Source organism: Nannobrachium achirus, assembly GCF_963921795.1.
Source record: "Nannobrachium achirus genome assembly, chromosome: 13".
NCBI classification, from domain to species: Eukaryota; Metazoa; Chordata; class Actinopteri; order Myctophiformes; family Myctophidae; genus Nannobrachium; species Nannobrachium achirus.
In genome coordinates this window covers 15065177-15085106 of record NC_137833.1, presented here as the reverse complement: position 1 = coordinate 15085106, position 19930 = coordinate 15065177, and the positions used below count along the sequence as shown (strand labels likewise).

The window sequence follows — 19930 nt, the reverse complement described above, 5'->3', positions numbered from 1 at the left end:
AAAGAAAACATTCTACGTCCTTGCTTCTGAGTACAATTTAGACTCAGTCACAACACCATCTCCTGATACCTTGTTATGCTTAATTGTCCAATCAGAATGTGACTAATGTATTCTGTAACTCCATATATCTGTGAAATCATTATGCTTTGTACTGAGAGAACCAACGATGGGTGTACTGTACTTGCTACAATTTGAACCCTGAACTATATTTTCAATACAACTATATAGAAAAACCCACTTGCACTGTTGTGGACTCTTTTCTTGTGTGGAGTACTTTATTATGGTTGGGGAAAACTGTTTATCCATTATGGAATATTACTTCCATTACCATCAGCCTGCTGTAAGATCTTAAGAAAATCGAACCAACTCGCCTCCAAAGTTATTCTTTCTTTCGTTCTCTTTCTTTCTTTCTAGGTAAAAGAGAAACAACCAAGCATTGTTAAAAGCATGAGACTCACAAAGCTCATACTGTTTTGTGGGACATACACGTGCTTGCAAGCACATTTACATATGAACATGGCATGCATTGCATACATATTTGCCATTCAAATGAATGGAAAAAAAGTTCCTAAAAGCAGCTAAATAGAATAAAAAAGAAAACGTTTGTTATGTGGATTAACATTACATTACTTTACATTTTCATATTTACCTTCTTCTTTTTATAATAATGTCCAAATACTGTACAGACAGCTGCTTCTTGCAATACTACCAAGTAACCTGTCCAACTGGAATTTCCATGGAACAAAAAAAAAAGAAAAACGCTTAATCTGTTGATGGGTAGGAGGAGAGGAGAGGAGGGAGTGAGTTACAGAGACCGAGATAGAGGAAGGTGAGAGCACACAGACACACACACAGGCCTTTAAAAGGCAGACCCACATCCCACACACAACACAGTGGGTTAACCCTGACACATATATTTTAACACCCGCAGGCACTGCACACATTGGAGACTATGGCTTCCACCACATCTGTCTGCGTTCTGCCCAGCGGAGGCAAAATCTTCACCACAGCTCCTGACCTCTTCTTCCTCCCAGAGTGGGTAAGTTTCTCATTCTTCTTAAGTTTCTCATTCTTCTTAAGTTTCTCATTCTTCTTATACTACAGAGGAGACTTTGCCCTCTTGTTTGTGGAATTCTCTCTTTCTTTTCCCTCTTTTACATCATATTTCTACCATCCTTCAATTTGCTCATCCTTTATTCCTGATTAGCCAGACTATAAGGGTCTTTTGTCTTGTGAGAGTATATCTCTTCTCTTTTGTTTACATCCATCCATACCTTGCAGTATCATTTGTCCTATTTATACCTTATTTACTGGTATCCAAGTATCCATGATTCTACTTGGAGCTCAGTCCCATCCAGTTCGGGATCTCTTTGTCTCTCTCCCTCTCTATTCATCCATCCTCCTCTGAGGCAAGTCTCCAGTTAGATATTAATCTGTTTCTCTACAGAGCATTAGTCAACATGAATCTGTATTTGCTCACTAGACCTAGCAGAGCCTAGAGAAATGAACTGACAAACTTAAGATAAGACCACTTGTAGGCCGGGTTTATAGTCTCAGCCAGGGGGTACTAATACAATTCTGACTTTGATGTATGATGCACTGCTGCTATGAGGATTCATAATATACTATAGAATTCTCAAACTCTACTTATTTTCATTTCCTTTTTTCAAAATTAGCTATAATAAATGGTTTATGTGTTTTATAGGAACCATGCAATGACCCTATCATTCACTACCTTTAGAGTATTGATTCAAGAATAAAAGTCTTGCGTGGTTCTCTTGTAATTCCATCATGGATTTAAATCAGTTGCTCTCTTTTAAAAATAGAATACACTTTTCTTTTTTTTTGTTATTTTGGAACAATTGAATAGCTACTATTTTAAGTGGTGGATATCCCATTTTGGAGGGAATTCTGTCTTAATTCCAGAGAGAACTTTGACATGCATTTTTAATTGTTTTGGAGTTTTGTCAGATGGTGACATGTTTGGGCTTTCCATGCTTGTCACCAGGAGACAAGTCAAATCATGTCACCATAGCTGACCCCTAGCCTTTTTTGTAACCTTCTCCTATGACTCCATAGCATGCATTGTAAAATACAAACAGAGCCCAACTGTATAATTAACTAAGGACAACCCAACTTGTCTGTCCTGAAAAACTATCATTCTAACACTCTATTTATGGTAAACTCAAGTTACCTACTCTCTGTCTCCTTGTTTGATTTCATGATCTTAATCAGTTTTGGAGTTAGGCAGTTGCCATGATAGTTGACTTGTATTAAATATTACCTATATTATATTATCATTCCTTCTCCACCCACTGTTGAAAAAAAAAACAACATGGCTGTTTGGGTTCATTTGAAAGCATTGAGGAGAACAATGTCCATAAACATGGCACGCTCACTTGAAATACGATATTTGCCTGAATGGGCACCGATGGAGAGATAAAATCTGTGCTACATAGCTGGAAAACTGGGTTTGTGCTGCCAGCATGTGTACTGTGAATCTATCCCATTTCAACCTACTATCAAGATATGTGAAGCTGAGGCCAGATGGCTTAGAGATAATATATGTTGTTCTTGTTTGATAGTCTTGTTTGATTTAAATGGATGCCTTGACCTGGAATAGAAAGGATTGAATAGGTTGAACTGTAATGTGTAACGTTTCCTTGTGAAATATGGGATCTGAGCCATAAGGCTTACATGTATACCAGGGGTCTTCAACGTTTTCAGGCCAAGGACCCCTTAGTTGAGAGAGAGATGAAGCAGGGACCCCCACAACCTGTTCATAGATTCCATATAGTTTCATCGTTTGACAGCACAATCATCAGTGTATTTTGGATTCATGTCAATTTGTTTTCAGATATCACTTGAACCGTCAATACTTGACCTTTCACTCGGTACTTACTGTAGGTGCTTGCTCTTTTCCCCCCTCTACACCAAACCTCTTTGCCGAAAATAGACGATCTATAAGCTCACAACTCCTTGCGCTGCGAGTTGTTGTGAGCTTGTAGATCTATTTTTGGCTAAAGTTCTCAGAATATGAACACTAGGGTTCAAGTGGTTAATATAAAAAAGGAGAAAAAAAAGTTTCTATCACACAACGATTTGGAGGACCCCTTGTAGTAACTCTGAGGACCCCCTAGGGGTCCCGGACCCCCTGTTGAAGACCTTTGATGTATTCTATCACTTGGAAGGAGACAAACATCAGGAGCAGGAACAAAATATTGAGTTAAAAAGGGAATTATTATTGTGCAATTAATGTGTACAATAATAAATAAATAATGGTTTCTGCCTTTGTCAGAGTGCAAAGGCTGTAATATTTGATGGTCTGCAGATTTTTTTTAATGCAATATTTGAATGGTTTCCCATGACTGGGTACTGTGGAGCAGTTGTTTGTTCAGTTCTATACCCAAGACTCCATGACTAAGGTTGTTACGACATCTAACACAACATTTCTCAATCAAATCAAATTTTAGCCCATAGGTCTGTAGGTTACTTCCCCTTTTTCCCTGCACCGGTTGCCAAAAATACACAACAGATGTTTCTACACACAATCAATCAACACACAAGTGTCATTTTGACGTACAACATAAGTTCAAAGTATTGTATATTTCCAAAATGTCCATTGAGTTGATCATTGGGGCCCTTAATACCCACACAATGTGATTGGTCATTTCAGGACAGTGATAGTTCTTATTCTTTTATTTTTTCAAAGTTGCACTTATCTGAGAACAAATGCTCTTGTTACGTGCTCTATCAAAATGCCTTGCAAGCTTTCATCTGTGTGTTTGTCAAAGGAGGAGAGGGAATGGAGACTGGCAGTTGTGTGAGTGTGTGTGTGTGTGTGTGTGTGTGTGTGTGTGTGTGTGTGTGTGTGTGTGTGTGTGTGTGTGTGAGAGAGAGAGAGAGAGAGAGCGTTTCTGTGTGCAAGAGATACATGTCTGTGAGTGCTTTCTATGGTTACATTAATGCACGATAAAATCCTTAGTGTAAATATAACCATGAGAGAGTGCAGATGTAACCAAATGGACCCTTATGTGCACCCACATTTGTCAATTTGGCTACATTTGTACACGTACAGATTCAAAAGTAGGTATAACATATGATGGTGACAAGAGGCCTTACACTTGTGTACTTTACTGTTAATCAAATGGAATTTGTTTGAAACACTTTGCTCTAGGGTAGGGTAGTGTGCGTGTGTGTGTGTGTGTGTGTGTGTGTGTGTGTGTGTGTGTGTGTGTGTGTGTGTGTGTGTGTGAACGTGTGCGTGCGTAAGTCAGTCCTGCGAGCGAGTTTGGTAAGGTCCTACATTCCAAACTAATAGCCAGGTAGTGGTCATTTATTGAGAAGTGCTTTGCGGACAGCCTTTGCGAACACGCATATGCCAGATCATTGAGAGAGGACAACGTTTTCACAGAGCATACAACGATGGGTACCATATGCATAACATACTGTAAAGCACCAATATTAAATGTGCTCAAAGATAAACATTATATAAGGACTTGAAAGCCAGCAAGAGCCGCTGATACTTGAAAGCTGCAATCCGGAACCTGTTTTACAGGCTACTTACATTGTTTTAACCAATCTGTATGTTAAGAGTGTGTTAACAGAATATAACTAGCACACATCTCCAGTGGTTGCTGGTGGTCTCCCTACTCTGCCATCGAGACAAGTAGTACTGCCTGAAGCTCTTAAGCACAGTATCTCCCCATAGACGAAGTGCAGATTGCCTCTTAGCTTGAGATTCCTACCCTGGAGTCCTGGAGATCAGGATTTCACGTTAGGACAGAAAAGTTATGGATTGCAGCTTTAAATCTAAGAGCTCAAATATGCACTCATACATGGTATGAGTGCAGAAAAAGTACTCACAATTTTGTTACTTCTCTTTGTTATAATCCGTTACAAGTAAAAGTCTGGAATAAAAAATGTACTTGAGTAAGTACAAATGTATTGTATAAAAATGTACTTAAAGTACCAAAAACATTGTGAGCTTGTAGAACGGCTATTTTCAAATGGTCAAAAAGTAGTTAATGTATGTTTTGTGATAATAATCAAAATCTACAAGTAACTGTTTTCACATAAATGGTAAAAGTAAAATATTTGAATCCGAGATGTAGTGGAGTAGAAGTAAAAGTATTGGAAATACTCAAGCAAATTACAAATACCTCAAATAAATTCTACTTAAGTACATAACTTATTACTTTACACCACGTGCTATCTATCTGTTAAATATATTCTCAACTCTCTTCCCCATGCAGGTGTTCGGGGGCCTGGTGTGGATCCTGGTGGCGTCCACTCGTGTGTTTTCAGAGAATCCCCAGGGCTGGGTGATGTTTGTCTCCGTCTTCTGCTTCGTCTTCACCACCATCTGGTTCTTGGTCTTTGCCGCGGGATGCAACCAGAGCAGCGTCTGGTTCGCTCTGGTTAGACACATCTTCATCAGTTCATCTGTTCATTCACTGGTCCATGACGTGGTGTTTGGGGTCTGAGGAAGACGTCTCAATGTCTATAGTCTAGCTATTGTCACATTCACATTCCGTCCTTGTCCCTTGTATAATGCCCATATATGGAGATCCCTGATGTACAGTTGTACAAAAGAAAAACTTTCAGTAGAACCGCTTTTCCAACTTTTGCACACAGATAGCTCAGAATTTGCCTATGTTCTTAGCTGCTTCCCCTGCCGTTACTGTACTTGCACAATGTACAGTTAATAATGAATTATGTCCTGTTCAAATTCCGTCCTGCGCAACCGCCTTTCGCCCTTAGGCGTCTTACTGGTATAGCTATTGCCTATCTTGTTATGGTTCAGCTCGTCCTTAAAGCAGCAATTGTGATCTGATTTGTGCCTCCTGGCAGAACTACCGTACCACTGACATGAGTGTTATTGTACTTCTCCCCATGATATCATGGGGTCCGCATCAATATGCCGACGGGCCGGTATTCCGACACTAAAACTAACCCTAACTCTAACCCTAAACCTAAACCTAACCTCAGTAACCGTGACGAGTAACTAACCTGCCGACCCTAGTCAGAACAGCGGCCCGTTGGCATATTGAGTGGACCCCAATATCATGTACATAAAGCATAAACATCACCACCTAGAATATTGTTTGATCATTGATTGATCAGAATTCCTCTACAGGTCCCACTTGGTTCTGTGAGGGAAGACTCCACTAGCTCCACTTCACTGTAGATTCAGGTCCTTGTGATAAAAATCCTATCAAATGTGCGTCCGTGGGCTAATGCATTTCAAACTGGGGGTCCTTGAAATTGAAAAGCTTCTCTTACTGATGTTGATGTGTTGAATGATCGATATACAGACCGGTAGGTAAGTCTGTAGGTAGTAACTTAGAAACGTAGATACATACTCAACTAATAATTCTTGTTGTTTTCCTTATTCTCCTTTCTCTCATTCATCTTCCCCTTTTTCACCTTCCTTTATTTTTCTTCTCTCTCTCTCTCTCTCTCTCTCTCTCTCTCTCTCTCTGTCTCTCTCTAGGATGCAGCCTATCATTTTGTGGCTGCTGTCTTTTACCTTGCTGCGTCGGTAGCCTTGGCCAGCACCACCATTGCTATTGCTACACTGACAAAGTTGACTTGGCCAACTGGCATAGATATGCTCAAAATCTACAGACTGGACATCGCTGCAGTTGTAGGTCTACACACACACGCATGCATACATTCATGCAGGCATGCACAAATGATATTCACACAATCATGCACACATAGCCACACGTACACACTAGCCCACACGTACACCCTCCCATAATACGGTTTGTGCCTTGAATGATGCTCACATACATCATGATCATGCACATACACAAATGTTATTATTGAAGAATGTAAAATTCCCCTTCTGTCCCCCCCCCCCCTTCACCATTGTATTTGCAGGTGATGTCCTACGTAGCCACTCTGCTGTACTTTATTCACGCCATTTTGTCGGCCATCAGATGGAAGCGCTCTTGAACAAAGTACAGACGGTTCCACAGAAACACAGAAAGGATGATAAAAGGACAAAAGGCCTACACTGGGACTGAATAAAATACCCCAAATAACCTCTCATTGGAGAGGAGCCACGTATACTGTCCTTTAAAAAGCTTTGTTTATTTTGCAGTCACTTGTTATCACTTGTCTAAGAGCAAGTAGCTCTGTTTTTGAGAGTAGAACGTTTTGAAAAAAGCAACATTTTGAAAGAAAAATGAATTAACAATTATAGAGCAGAAGCTTTCAACTGGTCTAACTCTGATATCTGAATATTAGGTGGACTATGTTTTCAGGAAAGAGTCTTTTCTTTAGTTTACTTAATACAGTAAGTCAACTTTTAAGTTGCTGTCGACCAGTCACAACATCAGACTCTTTGGTTGAACCTTGGGTTGTAATACTGTAGCTATAGGCATAATATAAGTCTGGAGGTAGTCAAGAATGTGAATTGGCTGTATTTCAGTAACAGTATATTTTATTGCCCTAGGCGTAGTAAATTCTTTAGTGCAACAAAAAATGATCACAATTTGGTCATGAATATCAGTCGTGTAAAATACAATAGGTGTCCAAAAAAAAGTTAGACCAGCACGGAAGCAACAGATAAAGATGATCGACAATATTTGGACTTAAATCACACCCAGGTAACTATACAATCCAAGGTTCCAAGTTCAACATCGGCTTAAATGATTGGAGATGTTTAAATTACTTTACTAGATTTATGTTTTCCTATGCTGCTGACGTTGCATCATCCCCTCAAAGGTGGTCCTAGTTAGTGGCAATCTTTTAACAATCTTCTTTTAACGTTAGGCTGACACATGGTTGGATCTGGAATCTGTTATTTGAACAGAAAGACAATGACATCATGCTAGTCTAGGTCTATTATTTCACACACCTTCAGTGTTTACTGCTCCATTTAAGGGCACTGTGATGTAAACACTGCTCTTTGATTTGTTCACACTTGAATGATCAGGGAATGTGGGTTTGTGGATTACATTTATGCTTTATGTAGAATATATAGATATATGATATTTTACAGAGAAATACATTACATGTAAATATTTTACAAGTGTGTCCCGTAACAGATCATGAATCTTTGATGGGAAATAAATCTATTTGACAACTAGTGCTTCTTTATTACACAGCCAGAGGGTGAGCAAGGAGAGACACTGAGACAGTAATGCTGGATTGCATGACTGTATTCTACTGCAAGAAGGGAAGGCTAAAGATTACACTTTGACGTAAGCTTCCATAATTCTCTGGGATTTGTCACAATTGACTATTTTATATTTTACTAAAATAATACATTAATATTAATAATAATATAAAACATAATAAATCTTTAAATAAATAAAGTTCGCAATTCTGATAAAACGACTTAAATACACTCAAACATATCATCCATATTTGTTAATAAATAAACTCACTAAGGGCAATCTCATTTCTCAAACAATGACTAACCATTAACTATTAACTTTGTAATGAATTTGAATCCTTTTGTTGTAGCCTCCAGGGACAAGTCATTGCTTTGGAATTCCATAGCTGGAGGGAAGGTCGAGCTGTGATTGTCATAAATAAACATATCATAAAGAGACTACATTGTCCAAATAGAAGGTGGTATGTTTAGAGACAACATACTCTATAGCATTTCTTATAAAGCAAATTGATTTGAATAATTATTTTATATATTATTTATATATTATTTTATTGATCTGTTTATTAGTAGTTTTATTTGTTATTGTAGTTATTTATAAATCCCTCCATGTTATGCTGTCCATATTAATTAACTCTAGGTTAATTAAACTAATTTGAGTTTATGTGGGCAATCCAAATGTTTTGGAATGGGATTAATAGGCTATGTACTGTAAGCACTTTCGAGCACTTTTCCAGTGTTTTAGAATTACAAAACATGATAGAAATGAGATAAGATAGAGACAAATAGAGATAAAACAGCAAAGCAAAAGTCAGAAGATATTTTATCTTCTGACATCAATTATGATACTATTAATGCAATTAATACTATTAATGCAATTAATACTATTAATGATATTAATACTATTAACAGTATCAAATTATCAACTTAAATCAATAAAAACTATAGGCTTGTGTGTAAACTCTGATATTGTTGCTTGTCGGGCAGAAACCTCATATCTCCATATTTAAACTGTTTGTGTTTTGAGCTTGTAGATCTGCTACCTTTTGCTATTGCTGAATTAGAATCTTGAGAAGTAACAGTGATGTGATGTGAGGTTCCCACCAGACGATATTTAGATGCTATATGAGTCTACGACAACCAGTATGCAGTCATAAACAGTCCCTCCAGGCTATGGGCTGTAAACTCGACCTTTCCTAAGTGCATTCACGTTTCCCTAATACAAGCCTGTGGGCATGTTAACAGGTAGACTTGACAGAGGGTGTGTCAGTTTAAAAAGAACGGATGTCAGTAGCTGCAGCAGTGGGGCAGGGCCCTGAGCCAAACCACAATGGCAAAACGGGTTGGCCCGCTTGCTTATCTTTCTTATAAGGATCTATGACACCTGTTGTGGCTCCGTTAGTCGTGATTTTGAGGACAGGCTCCGAGAATCAAAGGAAAAGGCAGTGATGGCAGCAACTACTGCTCAGCCGATGGGGAACCTTCCCAGCGGATTGGGGATATGTACCACCGCCCCGGATATATTTTATCTGCCTGAGTTGGTGAGTTGACATATTATCATTATTATATTTTAACATTTTGCCCAAAATGCATTATGAACAGGTTAATACTACAGTAATAATAACTTAAGTCAACATTATGTAAAAAAGAGAACATTTGATTGATTTTCTAGGTGTCATCCTCACATCCAAATCCACCAGTAGCCTAGGGTGGATTAACACAATAAAGTCAAAATAGTTTGACTTTGCTCCTAGCTCCCTTGAAGTATTCCCTACACATAATACGAACAATACCGTATCAGTTTCAAGGGAAAATGCAGGAGCAGGAAATATGTGGTGTATGTTTTTTTTTGCAGGACACTGAAAATCCAGACAAAAGTATACCGGTACATGCAGTAGTATAGGGTCTATATCAATTTGACCTTCTTAGATTCATTTGATTCTTTTTCACAGGGTGTATGCCAAAAATGCTTGGTTTACACACAAAAAATACCCATCCCAATACTTACTTAAGGGTAGGCACCATGTAAGATATAGTTTTAAAAAACTCAGGGTGAACTGCCGTGTATACTATAGTGACTCAACTACAGTATGTGAGGAGTTTGTCTTGTGCAGTGTAAATCTTTTTCATTTGTAAGCACTGTTTTAAACAGCAAAACTGCCTGCAGGATATCATTTTTCATGTTTATATACTAAGGGTAAGTTGACTGTGCACACCTGCTGCAACGGCCAGTTACCCCTATACCACAGTGTTCTATACAGCTACTGTATGTTTGAAGTCACAGCTGAGCACTGTGCAGCACAACCGTACACAACAAAAATAGTCCCGAATGAGTCCATTTAACTTTAATGCCTCATTCACACAGAGAAGCCAAGCTAATGGTTTGCTTGGTAATTCAATGTATTTTCTATGCAAACCAGCTTTTAAAATGTCCAAGCTGAAAAAAAAAGCTTGGAAATTTTTAAAGCTGGTTTGCATAGAGGATACATTGAATTACCAAGCAAACCAGTAGCTTGGCTTCTCTCAGTGTGAATGCAGCATTAGGATGTAAAACGCTTATACAGTCTTTTACATATAATTTTATAATTTTTACTCGTAGTTAAAAGAACACTGAGAACGTTGGCATGGAATTGCTAATGAACCTGTTTTGAGTCATGGCAGATTAAACTATGTTTTCATTAATGTGATAGTTTGAGCATAATGCTAAAAGATATTCTAACTTAAAAGTACAACTAAGTCAAGTGTAGCCAACACATGGAACCTTTTAAGTGATCTCTATGCAGCACAATCCATATTTGGCTCATTTGAACACTCCTTTTACAGTTCTTTTTGGTTCCCATTCCCAACTATCAATCCCTTCGCTGGTGAGTCCTTGAAGCCCCCTCAAGGACCCCTGGCGGTCCCCGCACCCCTTGTTCAGAACCGCTGGCTTAGGGAATGAGTACACCTGCCCACCAGTGTCCTGCATGGGTGGTGTAGTGATGTGTGGGACATCTTGGGTTTCACTCATATCTGCACATCTAAGAAAGAATGGGGCCACCCTACTGTATGTTCCAGAAAAAAGACAATTACAGACAATCTACTCCTTAAAAGCCACTTCAACAATAAGCACAGGGTTCTTTCCCCTTCCCTTTTTTGTTTGTTAATGAAATGCATCAATTTAAGTAAGCATTATCTGACGTTTTTATCAGCAAACCCCTGCTCTAGTACAGTGGTTCTCAACCTGTGGTACGAGACCGCATCAGAGGGGTCCCCAAATTATTTTGGGGGGTCCCCAGATGATTAACTTAATCTGCAACATTGTTTTCTCACTCAACTGTAAACAAACCAACATAATGTTTAAGTGTATAGAGGGTATCTGCACATTTCTAAAGTGACCATTTAAGGACTTTTTAATACCTCTAAAATGACAAATTAAACATTGGCCAAGTTGTCAAATATTAGTATCGCGTTGTGAGGCGTTATGAGCATGTAGATCTGCTATTTTCACAATAGAACTGTGTTATACAAAATGTAATGCCTCAACTCTTAGTGCTCGTCAGGGTGTTTTATATTTTATTAGTCCCCAGTTAAAATATGATTATTTTGGGGGTCTTGGCCTGAAAAGGTTGAGAACCACTGCTCTAGCACACAGTCACACCTGGTAACCCTGGACAACCACAATATTTTACTAACTACATAGGAATTTTTGGGGTTAATTATGTGCCTAGCTTAAACTTCAACAGTACGTCAACAGTGGTTAATGAAGGAAGTGCATTCATCCCACTTTTTTTCCAGTCAAGGGATTTGAACCGGCGATCATCTGGGAGTGTGTGCACATACTGTACAGTGTGCATATATGTGTGTGTGTGTGTGTGTGTGTGTTTGTTTGTCTCTGTGTGTGTGTGAGAGTGTGTTCACAGATACTGCAGGCAGTGTATTTAATACACAATACAGTGTCAGATATTGCAGACAGACAGTATCAGTGTTCCATACTATTTGTTAATCAGGGTTGGGCAGTTTGCCAAACATTTCTTCTATTAGGTAGGGTTGCTAGGGCAAATACACAATTCTTTCAATTAAATTGTGTAAGTGTCACATTGTCACAGCTGTGGAATGTTTTAGATAAAATGTTTAACTTGACAAGGGCGTGGATTTTTCTACATCACTGTACGTTTTGTTTCTATTATGGATGCATTTGCAATGTACCAGGCATGTATCGTTGGAATATTCAACCAGTTTTATACTTTGTCATACAAGGGTGTAGTTTGTAAGTAGTCAGATGCGTGGGTTGAAAATACTTTGGAGAAACACTTTTCCAGACAACATTGAACCAACTAGTCTCACCTCTGTTGCATAAGGTTTGTTATTTTCCTGTCACCTATGTAAGGCAGCAAAGGCAGCAATCATGTTGTCTGCAACGTTGTAACGTGACGGCTGGCTGACAATAATACATTTAGGGTAAAAAGTGCCTTATCCAATAAAAATGAATGGATAACGGCCACTATCAGTGGGCTTACAGAGGTAAACAGAGCAATAATTCTGGAGTTTTAACATTGACAAAGATATTCAAATAATATTTCCCAATCATACTTTTTTTTTAAAACTTTTATTTCACACTTTTCTTAACGCTCTGTGGATGTACTATTTTGTTTTCATTATTCATTATAAGTGATCACAAATATTCAACAGGACACACATGGCTTCAGCGATATAAACCTGCATCCTCGAACCACAGATCTTATTTTACTGATTACTTTTTCAATAACCAAATATTCGAGCAGCGTATTTGGGGGATTTTGTTTTTACAAACAAAACAAATAGAAAGGTGAAAATAGATAGTCTACAATCTGATTAAAATGTTTTCTTTAAAATCATTTAAATGGAATTGTTTCAATAACTGTTGCATGTCTAAATGCAATTTATCAGTCTGGTTGTGAATTGTCACAACCACGCGCAGCACCCCCTATGTTGTTTTGGCCTACAACACCACTGACCTATATCCACCCTTGTAGTCATGTCAAAATAGTGGTGGTGACGCTTGGCTAAACAGACAGACAGTAACAGGTGACCCAACTTGCCTTTTTATATTTTATAGAGGCGTCCTTGTCAAGCTGGATCTTCATCAGGTTTCATGGGTAGTGTTTATTTATTCTCATAACCGAGAGGAGAACAGCCTTTACCTGAACTCACCCAGTCGGCTGATTTCAAATGGAACGACACACGATCCTTCCTCACATGGAACAAAGGGAAAGGAGTTGATGATGAGCGCAGAAGAGAAAAACAAGTTGATAAAAGCTGCCATTTACAAATAGGCCGAAGTATCTGAACTAGGATTTTATTTAACCTGGAACAGGAGAGACAAAAGATAAATATCCCGCTGGTGCAGAAACCAGAGGAACACAGGGTCGTGCGGAAGAGAGGAGGTTACAGGAGAGGAAAATAGAGGAGAAAATAAACAGGTCAGTAGAGGTGAGGGAAGGAGCAGAGGAGGAGAAACGCAAGGAGCAAAAACGAGAGACCGAATTACAAGTATCTATCCATCTATCTATTCTATCTGTCTGTGTCTAATGTATAAAAATCACACCCAGTGTGAAGTGAGCGGTGCTATTTATGAGTTAGTTATAAGTGACCCAATGTGGGATGGGGCCGGACACGTACGCACAGACTTTTGGGACGGGACATAATGTTCACACAGACAGACAAAGCCAGATGTAGGAGCGGTTAGCACTGCTCAAAAATAAAATTATATCCATCCATCCATCCTACAGCACCTCTCCAGTTCATCCACCCATCTCTCCATCTTCCTCCAGGTGTTTGGGGGTCTGGTGTGGATCCTGGTGGCGTCCACCCACGTGTGGCCGAACAACCCTCTGGGCTGGGTGATGTTCGTGTCCGTCTTCTGTTTCGTCATGACCTTCCTGTGGATGGTGATCTTCATCGCCGGTGGCCACAAAAACAGCTCTGGTTGGGCTGCCGCTGTAAGACCTGAGAGGAGGAGGAGAGAGAAATCAATGCATGTGGAGAGAGAAAGACGAGGGAGAGAGGAGGATGGGAGGCAAATGAAGTTAGATGGGAACGATGCAGAGGAAGAGAAAGTTAAATGGAGAGATGTTCAGTAGCAAGGAAAGGATGGGGGAACTGCAGGAGGGCATAGAGGCAGGTAATTGAAAGATGTGTTAGGTGAGTGAGGAGAGATTAGTTTAACTAATCTTAATTCTCGCTAATAGTGAGAATTAAGTAAGGTAAGACATGTGAATGCTTACCTGTATAAGTGAGTGATAAATAAGTTCCCTTCTGGATTCTTGAAATTGGGATTAACAAATGGGCAGGATAAGGATTAGAGGCACAGTAGAGAAGGATCCTCCCAAGAGAAATGCTTCATGTTCATGGTTAAGAAAGATTTGTAGTTAGAGTAAAAATATTAAGGTTGGGGTTGGGATTAGACATTTGGGCGGTTAGCTGTAGGATGAGGGATGTTGAGGTTAAGGCCTGGGCTTATTTTAGGTTGGGCTACACACCAAGTGTATCCATCAAGGTACAGTACTGTGTATTTTAATGTACACTATTTCCTTACTCTAAAGTCCATCCAGTGTGGCTTTTATTGTTCTATTTTGCACTTGTAGAGAACTTCATATGTTTTATAAAGTCATCACTGTTATACTGTTGATTTTAGTAGTAGTATATTTACTATATGTAGCATCTAATGTCATAGTAGTAATGTGATATATATGTGTGTGTGTGTGTGTGTGTGTGTGTGTGTGTGTGTGTGTGTGTGTGTGTAGGACTTTGTCTACCATGGCTTGGCAGCATTTTTCTACCTCAGTGCAGCAGTGGATCTGGCTTATATAACTTATTTGCACAAGGATTTAACACAAGCTGAACATGTTAAATACTACAAGATTGACATCGCTGCTGTGGTAAGGATGGAAGGACAATGTCACTTTGAGGTGTCAGGCTATAGTGACAGGGGTTAGAGAACAAGTTGTTGGACACAGTCCTAGTGCTCTATAACAACTAAAACTGTTTCGGTGCTATAGAGTCAGCACCTTTAACCACATGAAAGCTAGTGTCCCTATTCTGGGATGAACATTATATACCAGGGGTCTTCAACGTTTTCAGGCCAAGGACCCCTTAGTTGAGACTTGAGAGAGAGATGAAGCAGGGACCCCCACAACCTATTCATAGATTCCATGTAGTTTCATCGTTTGACAGATTCATGTCAATTTGTGTTTTCAGATATTTAACCATGTGAACTGTCACTACTTAATAAACTTGACCTTTCACTCTGTACTGCTCTCTTTCGCCAATACACCAAAGCTCTCTGGCAAAAATAGAAGATCTATAAGCTCACAATGCCGAGGCGTTGAGCGCGCACACACACACACACACACACACACATTTTTTTTTGAGGACCCCCTGTAGTAACTCTGAGGATCCCCTAGGGGTCCCAGACCCCCTGTTGAAGACCCTTGTTATACTGTCAAAATTGCCAATCTACAAGCTCCCAGACCCATGGGGGACTCTGGTCAACCAAGTATTAGTTTTTCAATTTTGACAAGTACAATCAGGCAATCAAGTGAATCCCTACATTTCACATACTGTAGCAAACAAGCCTAAAAAAAGGATCAACAATACCTCAAATTCTAAATCCCTCCCATACCCAGATTACCCACTCACCCCGGTTGGCATTGTGTGTAAAACAAATTATACATCATATTAAATCATATTCCAAGTAAGTAATATAGAAAGTGTATAGGTTTTAAGTAAATAAAATATTAAAATGTAAAGAAAAAGAAAAAGAAAATAGAAATACAATTAATTAGTATAGACATTCGGTTGCTAGATGTTGCAGCACATGCATTGTTCCAAGTGATTGTTCCTGAAAAGTCCTTGCGTGTTTTTGTGTCTTTCAGGTGTTTTGCTATGTGGCCACTTTATTCTATTTCATCCATGTTATCCTCTCAGCCATCCGATGGAAGAACTTCTGAAGACAACATAACCAACAGAACTCTCTGTGTGTGTGTGTGGGGCGTGTGTGTGTGTGTGTGTGTGTGTGCGTGCATGTGTTTGTGAGCACATTCAGCATTTGTGTGGTGTGTACGAGCGCCGTGCACCTGTGCATTCTTGTGTGTGCAGTAGGCCTATGCGTGAGTTGTGACTGAATGGACTGTTTATGTGATTGTGTTTCCATCTCTGAAATGAATCAACTTGTGCCTCATTATACACCTGTCCAAACAGGGACGTGCTGGGCCCCTGATTCAGCCCGGGAAAAAAGAGTTGTAGAGGCCCTCATTGCATGCTATAGAGAGATCTCTCTCTCTATAGCGCTGCTGCTACTCAAAGATTTGCCATTTCAATTCATGACAAGTGACAAGCCAGTGGGCCAATTACTGTACATGAGTTATATTTCATCGTTGTCGGGTGGAAACCTTGTATGTCCAAAACCGTTTGTTTTGTATTTATCATTTTAAAAATGATTTAAACTAGTGAAAACAGCCGATGTACAAGCACACAACGCCTCGCACCGCGAGGCATTGTGTGCTTGTAGATCTGCTGTTTTCACTACTTTTGTGCAACAGCCTTGTATGATGAAGCAGGGCATTGCTTTGCGAAAAAAAATTATACATTTGAAACTTGGAGATACGAGGTTTCTGCCCGACAGTGACGATTTACTTTGTTGGCCGCCCAGCCCCCAAAATGTAACGAAGGCCGACATTTTATTTTATGAACCGGCCATTCGGGAGTTGTCCCGCTTTTCCCAATGGCCAGCACGTCCCTGTGTCCAAAGCAACAAGGTTCCCAGTGTAAGGGTCTAAGCCCCACAAACGTACATGCCAATGTGGTTGGAGGGAAGTGGGGTGGAGATGTGGGTGGAGTAGTTCCCAGGTTCAACCACTGCTCTAAGTGCCTTTGAGCAAGCTCTAATAAAACATAACAACAATGCTCAGTTTCCCAATTTAAAGTAATTCCAGTAGTTGATATACTGTACAATGCAGAACGTAATGTGTGTAGGCTGATCCATTTTTAGTTTACTTCCCAATCGTATAGCGTGATATATTGTATTTCATGAACCAGGTATTGGTAGAATTAATTTAGTTTGTCGGGATAGGGTATTGTGATTCCCCCACTGTTCACAATGTATTCCATCACTAATTATGTTGGCAAATCAATCGTTACTAAAAGTCCTCATAGTATATTCCATAGAATTTTATATTTTAATTCTGTGATTATTATTATTTTTTTTTTACAGTTTGTTTTTCACAAATTATTTTGATCCTGTCAGACTTGCAGATTTTGATCGTGCTCAACCTTTCTCATATGCTGTACATTCTATGACTATAGTACATGTTGTTTCATTACACAAAGGATATCGTTCCAAGATTTAAATTTTGAAAAGGAATGAACCTGTCAATTAATTATGGACTGTGCTCTCATCAAATGTTTTTGTTTTGCATTCAAACATAAAAGGATCCCTGGCTAATAAGCCTTATATGCATTAATACATTATAATTGCCCCCAACTAAAATAATAATAAAAAATATATATTTTTTATTTATTTTAGAAATAGTTTTAGTGGGACAACGCCCGTGGCAAGTTGATGTCATTTGTCCATGTGTGCCAACTAAAAACAACTTGATACTTCCTTAGGTTAATGTGTGCATCAAAACAGTTTAAATGTTTTAATTGTACATGTTTATATAGAGCAATAGTATAAGCCAAGGTGTATTAGCCAGGGATTCTTGAAAGAATTTTTAACATCATATATAACTTGAATAATCTGAAATTAGCTTTAATGTCATGCCTGTGATTATAGAAAGAAGTTATTACAAATGGCTGATGTGTCATTCTGGAATCAAACTCCACAAAAAGGATACAAAGATAAGTCACAGCTGAATGTCTTGTATGACTTAACCCATTTGGAACTGGTACACATTATAGTGTATCATGACAGTTCCTTTTCTATCGATTACTCACCCCATGGAGACTAGAATTCATGAATATTTATTTTGTTTATGTCACATTCCTAAGCCAATAATTTGATGACCAGCAGTGGTTCCCTATGGAGACAAAGATCCTGCCTTGTTTACTATGGAGACACAAAGAGTCTCCTCAATCTCCATGAATTCATGTCTCCATGGGGTGAGAAATCGATAGGGGAAACAAAGTCATTTTGGGGGTGAACTTTCCTTTAAACACCCATGACAATTACATGTTGTTACTTTTCCATATTGAAGCACAGTACTTAAATGTAAGTGTATTTCTACAGTTTAGACCTGAAATGTGTATAGTTTTGTAATTTTTATATACTTTAAAATCAATGGATAAAAAAAAAAAAAACCTTGACATACAGTATACCGTTTCTTTCATCATCATTGGAGGTTCTTTTTTTCAATCAGGCAACCTATCTACCTAATTATGTTTTCTTTACAGTGTGGGTAATTCACAACTTATCACAACATAATGAATTATTACTTCCATGCGTAACAAATACTGGTGTCAGTATCCTGGTGTCTGCGCAGTACAGATGTAGAGGCAGCTCTGTGTAGGATTGAGCTTTGCTTTCAGTCTCATGCCCGTCCTTGTCTAGCTTTCGACAATAACAAGGTCACTGCACTCTGCTTGTATGATACATTTATTCTTAAAGATTCTGACAGGCATTTAGCAATCAATCTATGAATTCAAAATACATTTGTATCTCAGAGACCAGTGTTCTGTAATTGTATTGATAAAAATGCTTGAGCCCAGTATTTGTAATTTGTATCAAAGATACTTTTTGTAAACTACAGTTTACACTTACAGTAAACTGACGAAGGATTTGAGATCAAAGGTGTTTGTGAAGAGAGAGGCTGGTGCTATCGGACACCCGACAACAATACCATGTCTGAACAATCAGAGTGCAACAATAGCCTTTGGCAGAGGAATGTAATGTAGGCCAACATTTGACAAGAATAAACATAGCCATATAAGGCCAGGTTGCCTAGCCAGGGCTGTGCCTGTGTCAGTTGTGGCCAGCAGGACATGATGGAAGGCAACTACTTTCTCCAAAGTCCCGGAAAAGACGCAATGTGTTTGACCAGAGTCACTTTGAGTGACGCTTCACCCCCAAACATGTATTATTATTCTGTCCCTATCGGGCATCTGCAGACTTGGAACAGACAAGAGCTACAGCCCAAGCAGTTTCAAGCTGATGTATAAGCAGATTTTAGAATGCAGCACAAGATGATCACTCTGCTTGGCCTATAGGTGGAGACCTTTGCGCCAAGGAAGGAGCACACCTTTCTAGTTCTTTGTGTGATGTTTTTACCCTACTGAATCTACCATCAACTGATGTGCTCCCTCTGGCGACCCTGCAGGATCAATAAAGGTCTTCACTCACTTTGTTTCACATGAGCAATTTTGAAACAGGTGATAACTTAATCCGTCCAGGATAGCTTGCCAACTCGGATGGCACTCTCATCCATGAGCCGGCCCGGGCACGCCTCCTACATGTAAGCCTGGCCGCTCCTGCCTTATTATTTATCCCCAGTCAACGTCTATTGATCATGGGTGTAGCGGCACTCTGTCCATTTCTTCTAAAAGATTCACCACTTGGTGGAGTATATACCTCACAAAAACAAAACAATATTTGCAACGGGAATGACAAGACAAAGTAACTTTTCTTAGAAAAGTTGGTTTTATTTATTGCGACAGAAGGTCGCAGTTTACCATGAGAAACATCACAGCTTGTCCGCGTCTGTGTTGACAATGTGGACAAACCCATAGACCGTACAAATGTGTCATCATGATTTCATCATGCTCTGATGTCACTGTGATGTCAGG

The 19930-nt window shown here is 39.2% G+C and overlaps 1 protein-coding gene across 1 annotated transcript; it reads left to right on the top strand.

Moving 5' to 3' along the window:
* Positions 1-952: 952 nt before the first annotated feature.
* Positions 953-16098, top strand: LOC308297164 (myelin and lymphocyte protein-like; the record flags this gene model as incomplete). The annotated part of the gene is made up of 5 exons (XM_080740580.1): positions 953-1039; positions 5256-5420; positions 13921-14088; positions 14893-15027; positions 16024-16098. The coding sequence occupies 5 exons, from the start codon at positions 953-955 to the stop codon at positions 16096-16098; spliced, it is 630 nt and encodes a 209-aa protein (XP_080596706.1).
* Between the last annotated feature and the right edge of the window lie 3832 nt (positions 16099-19930).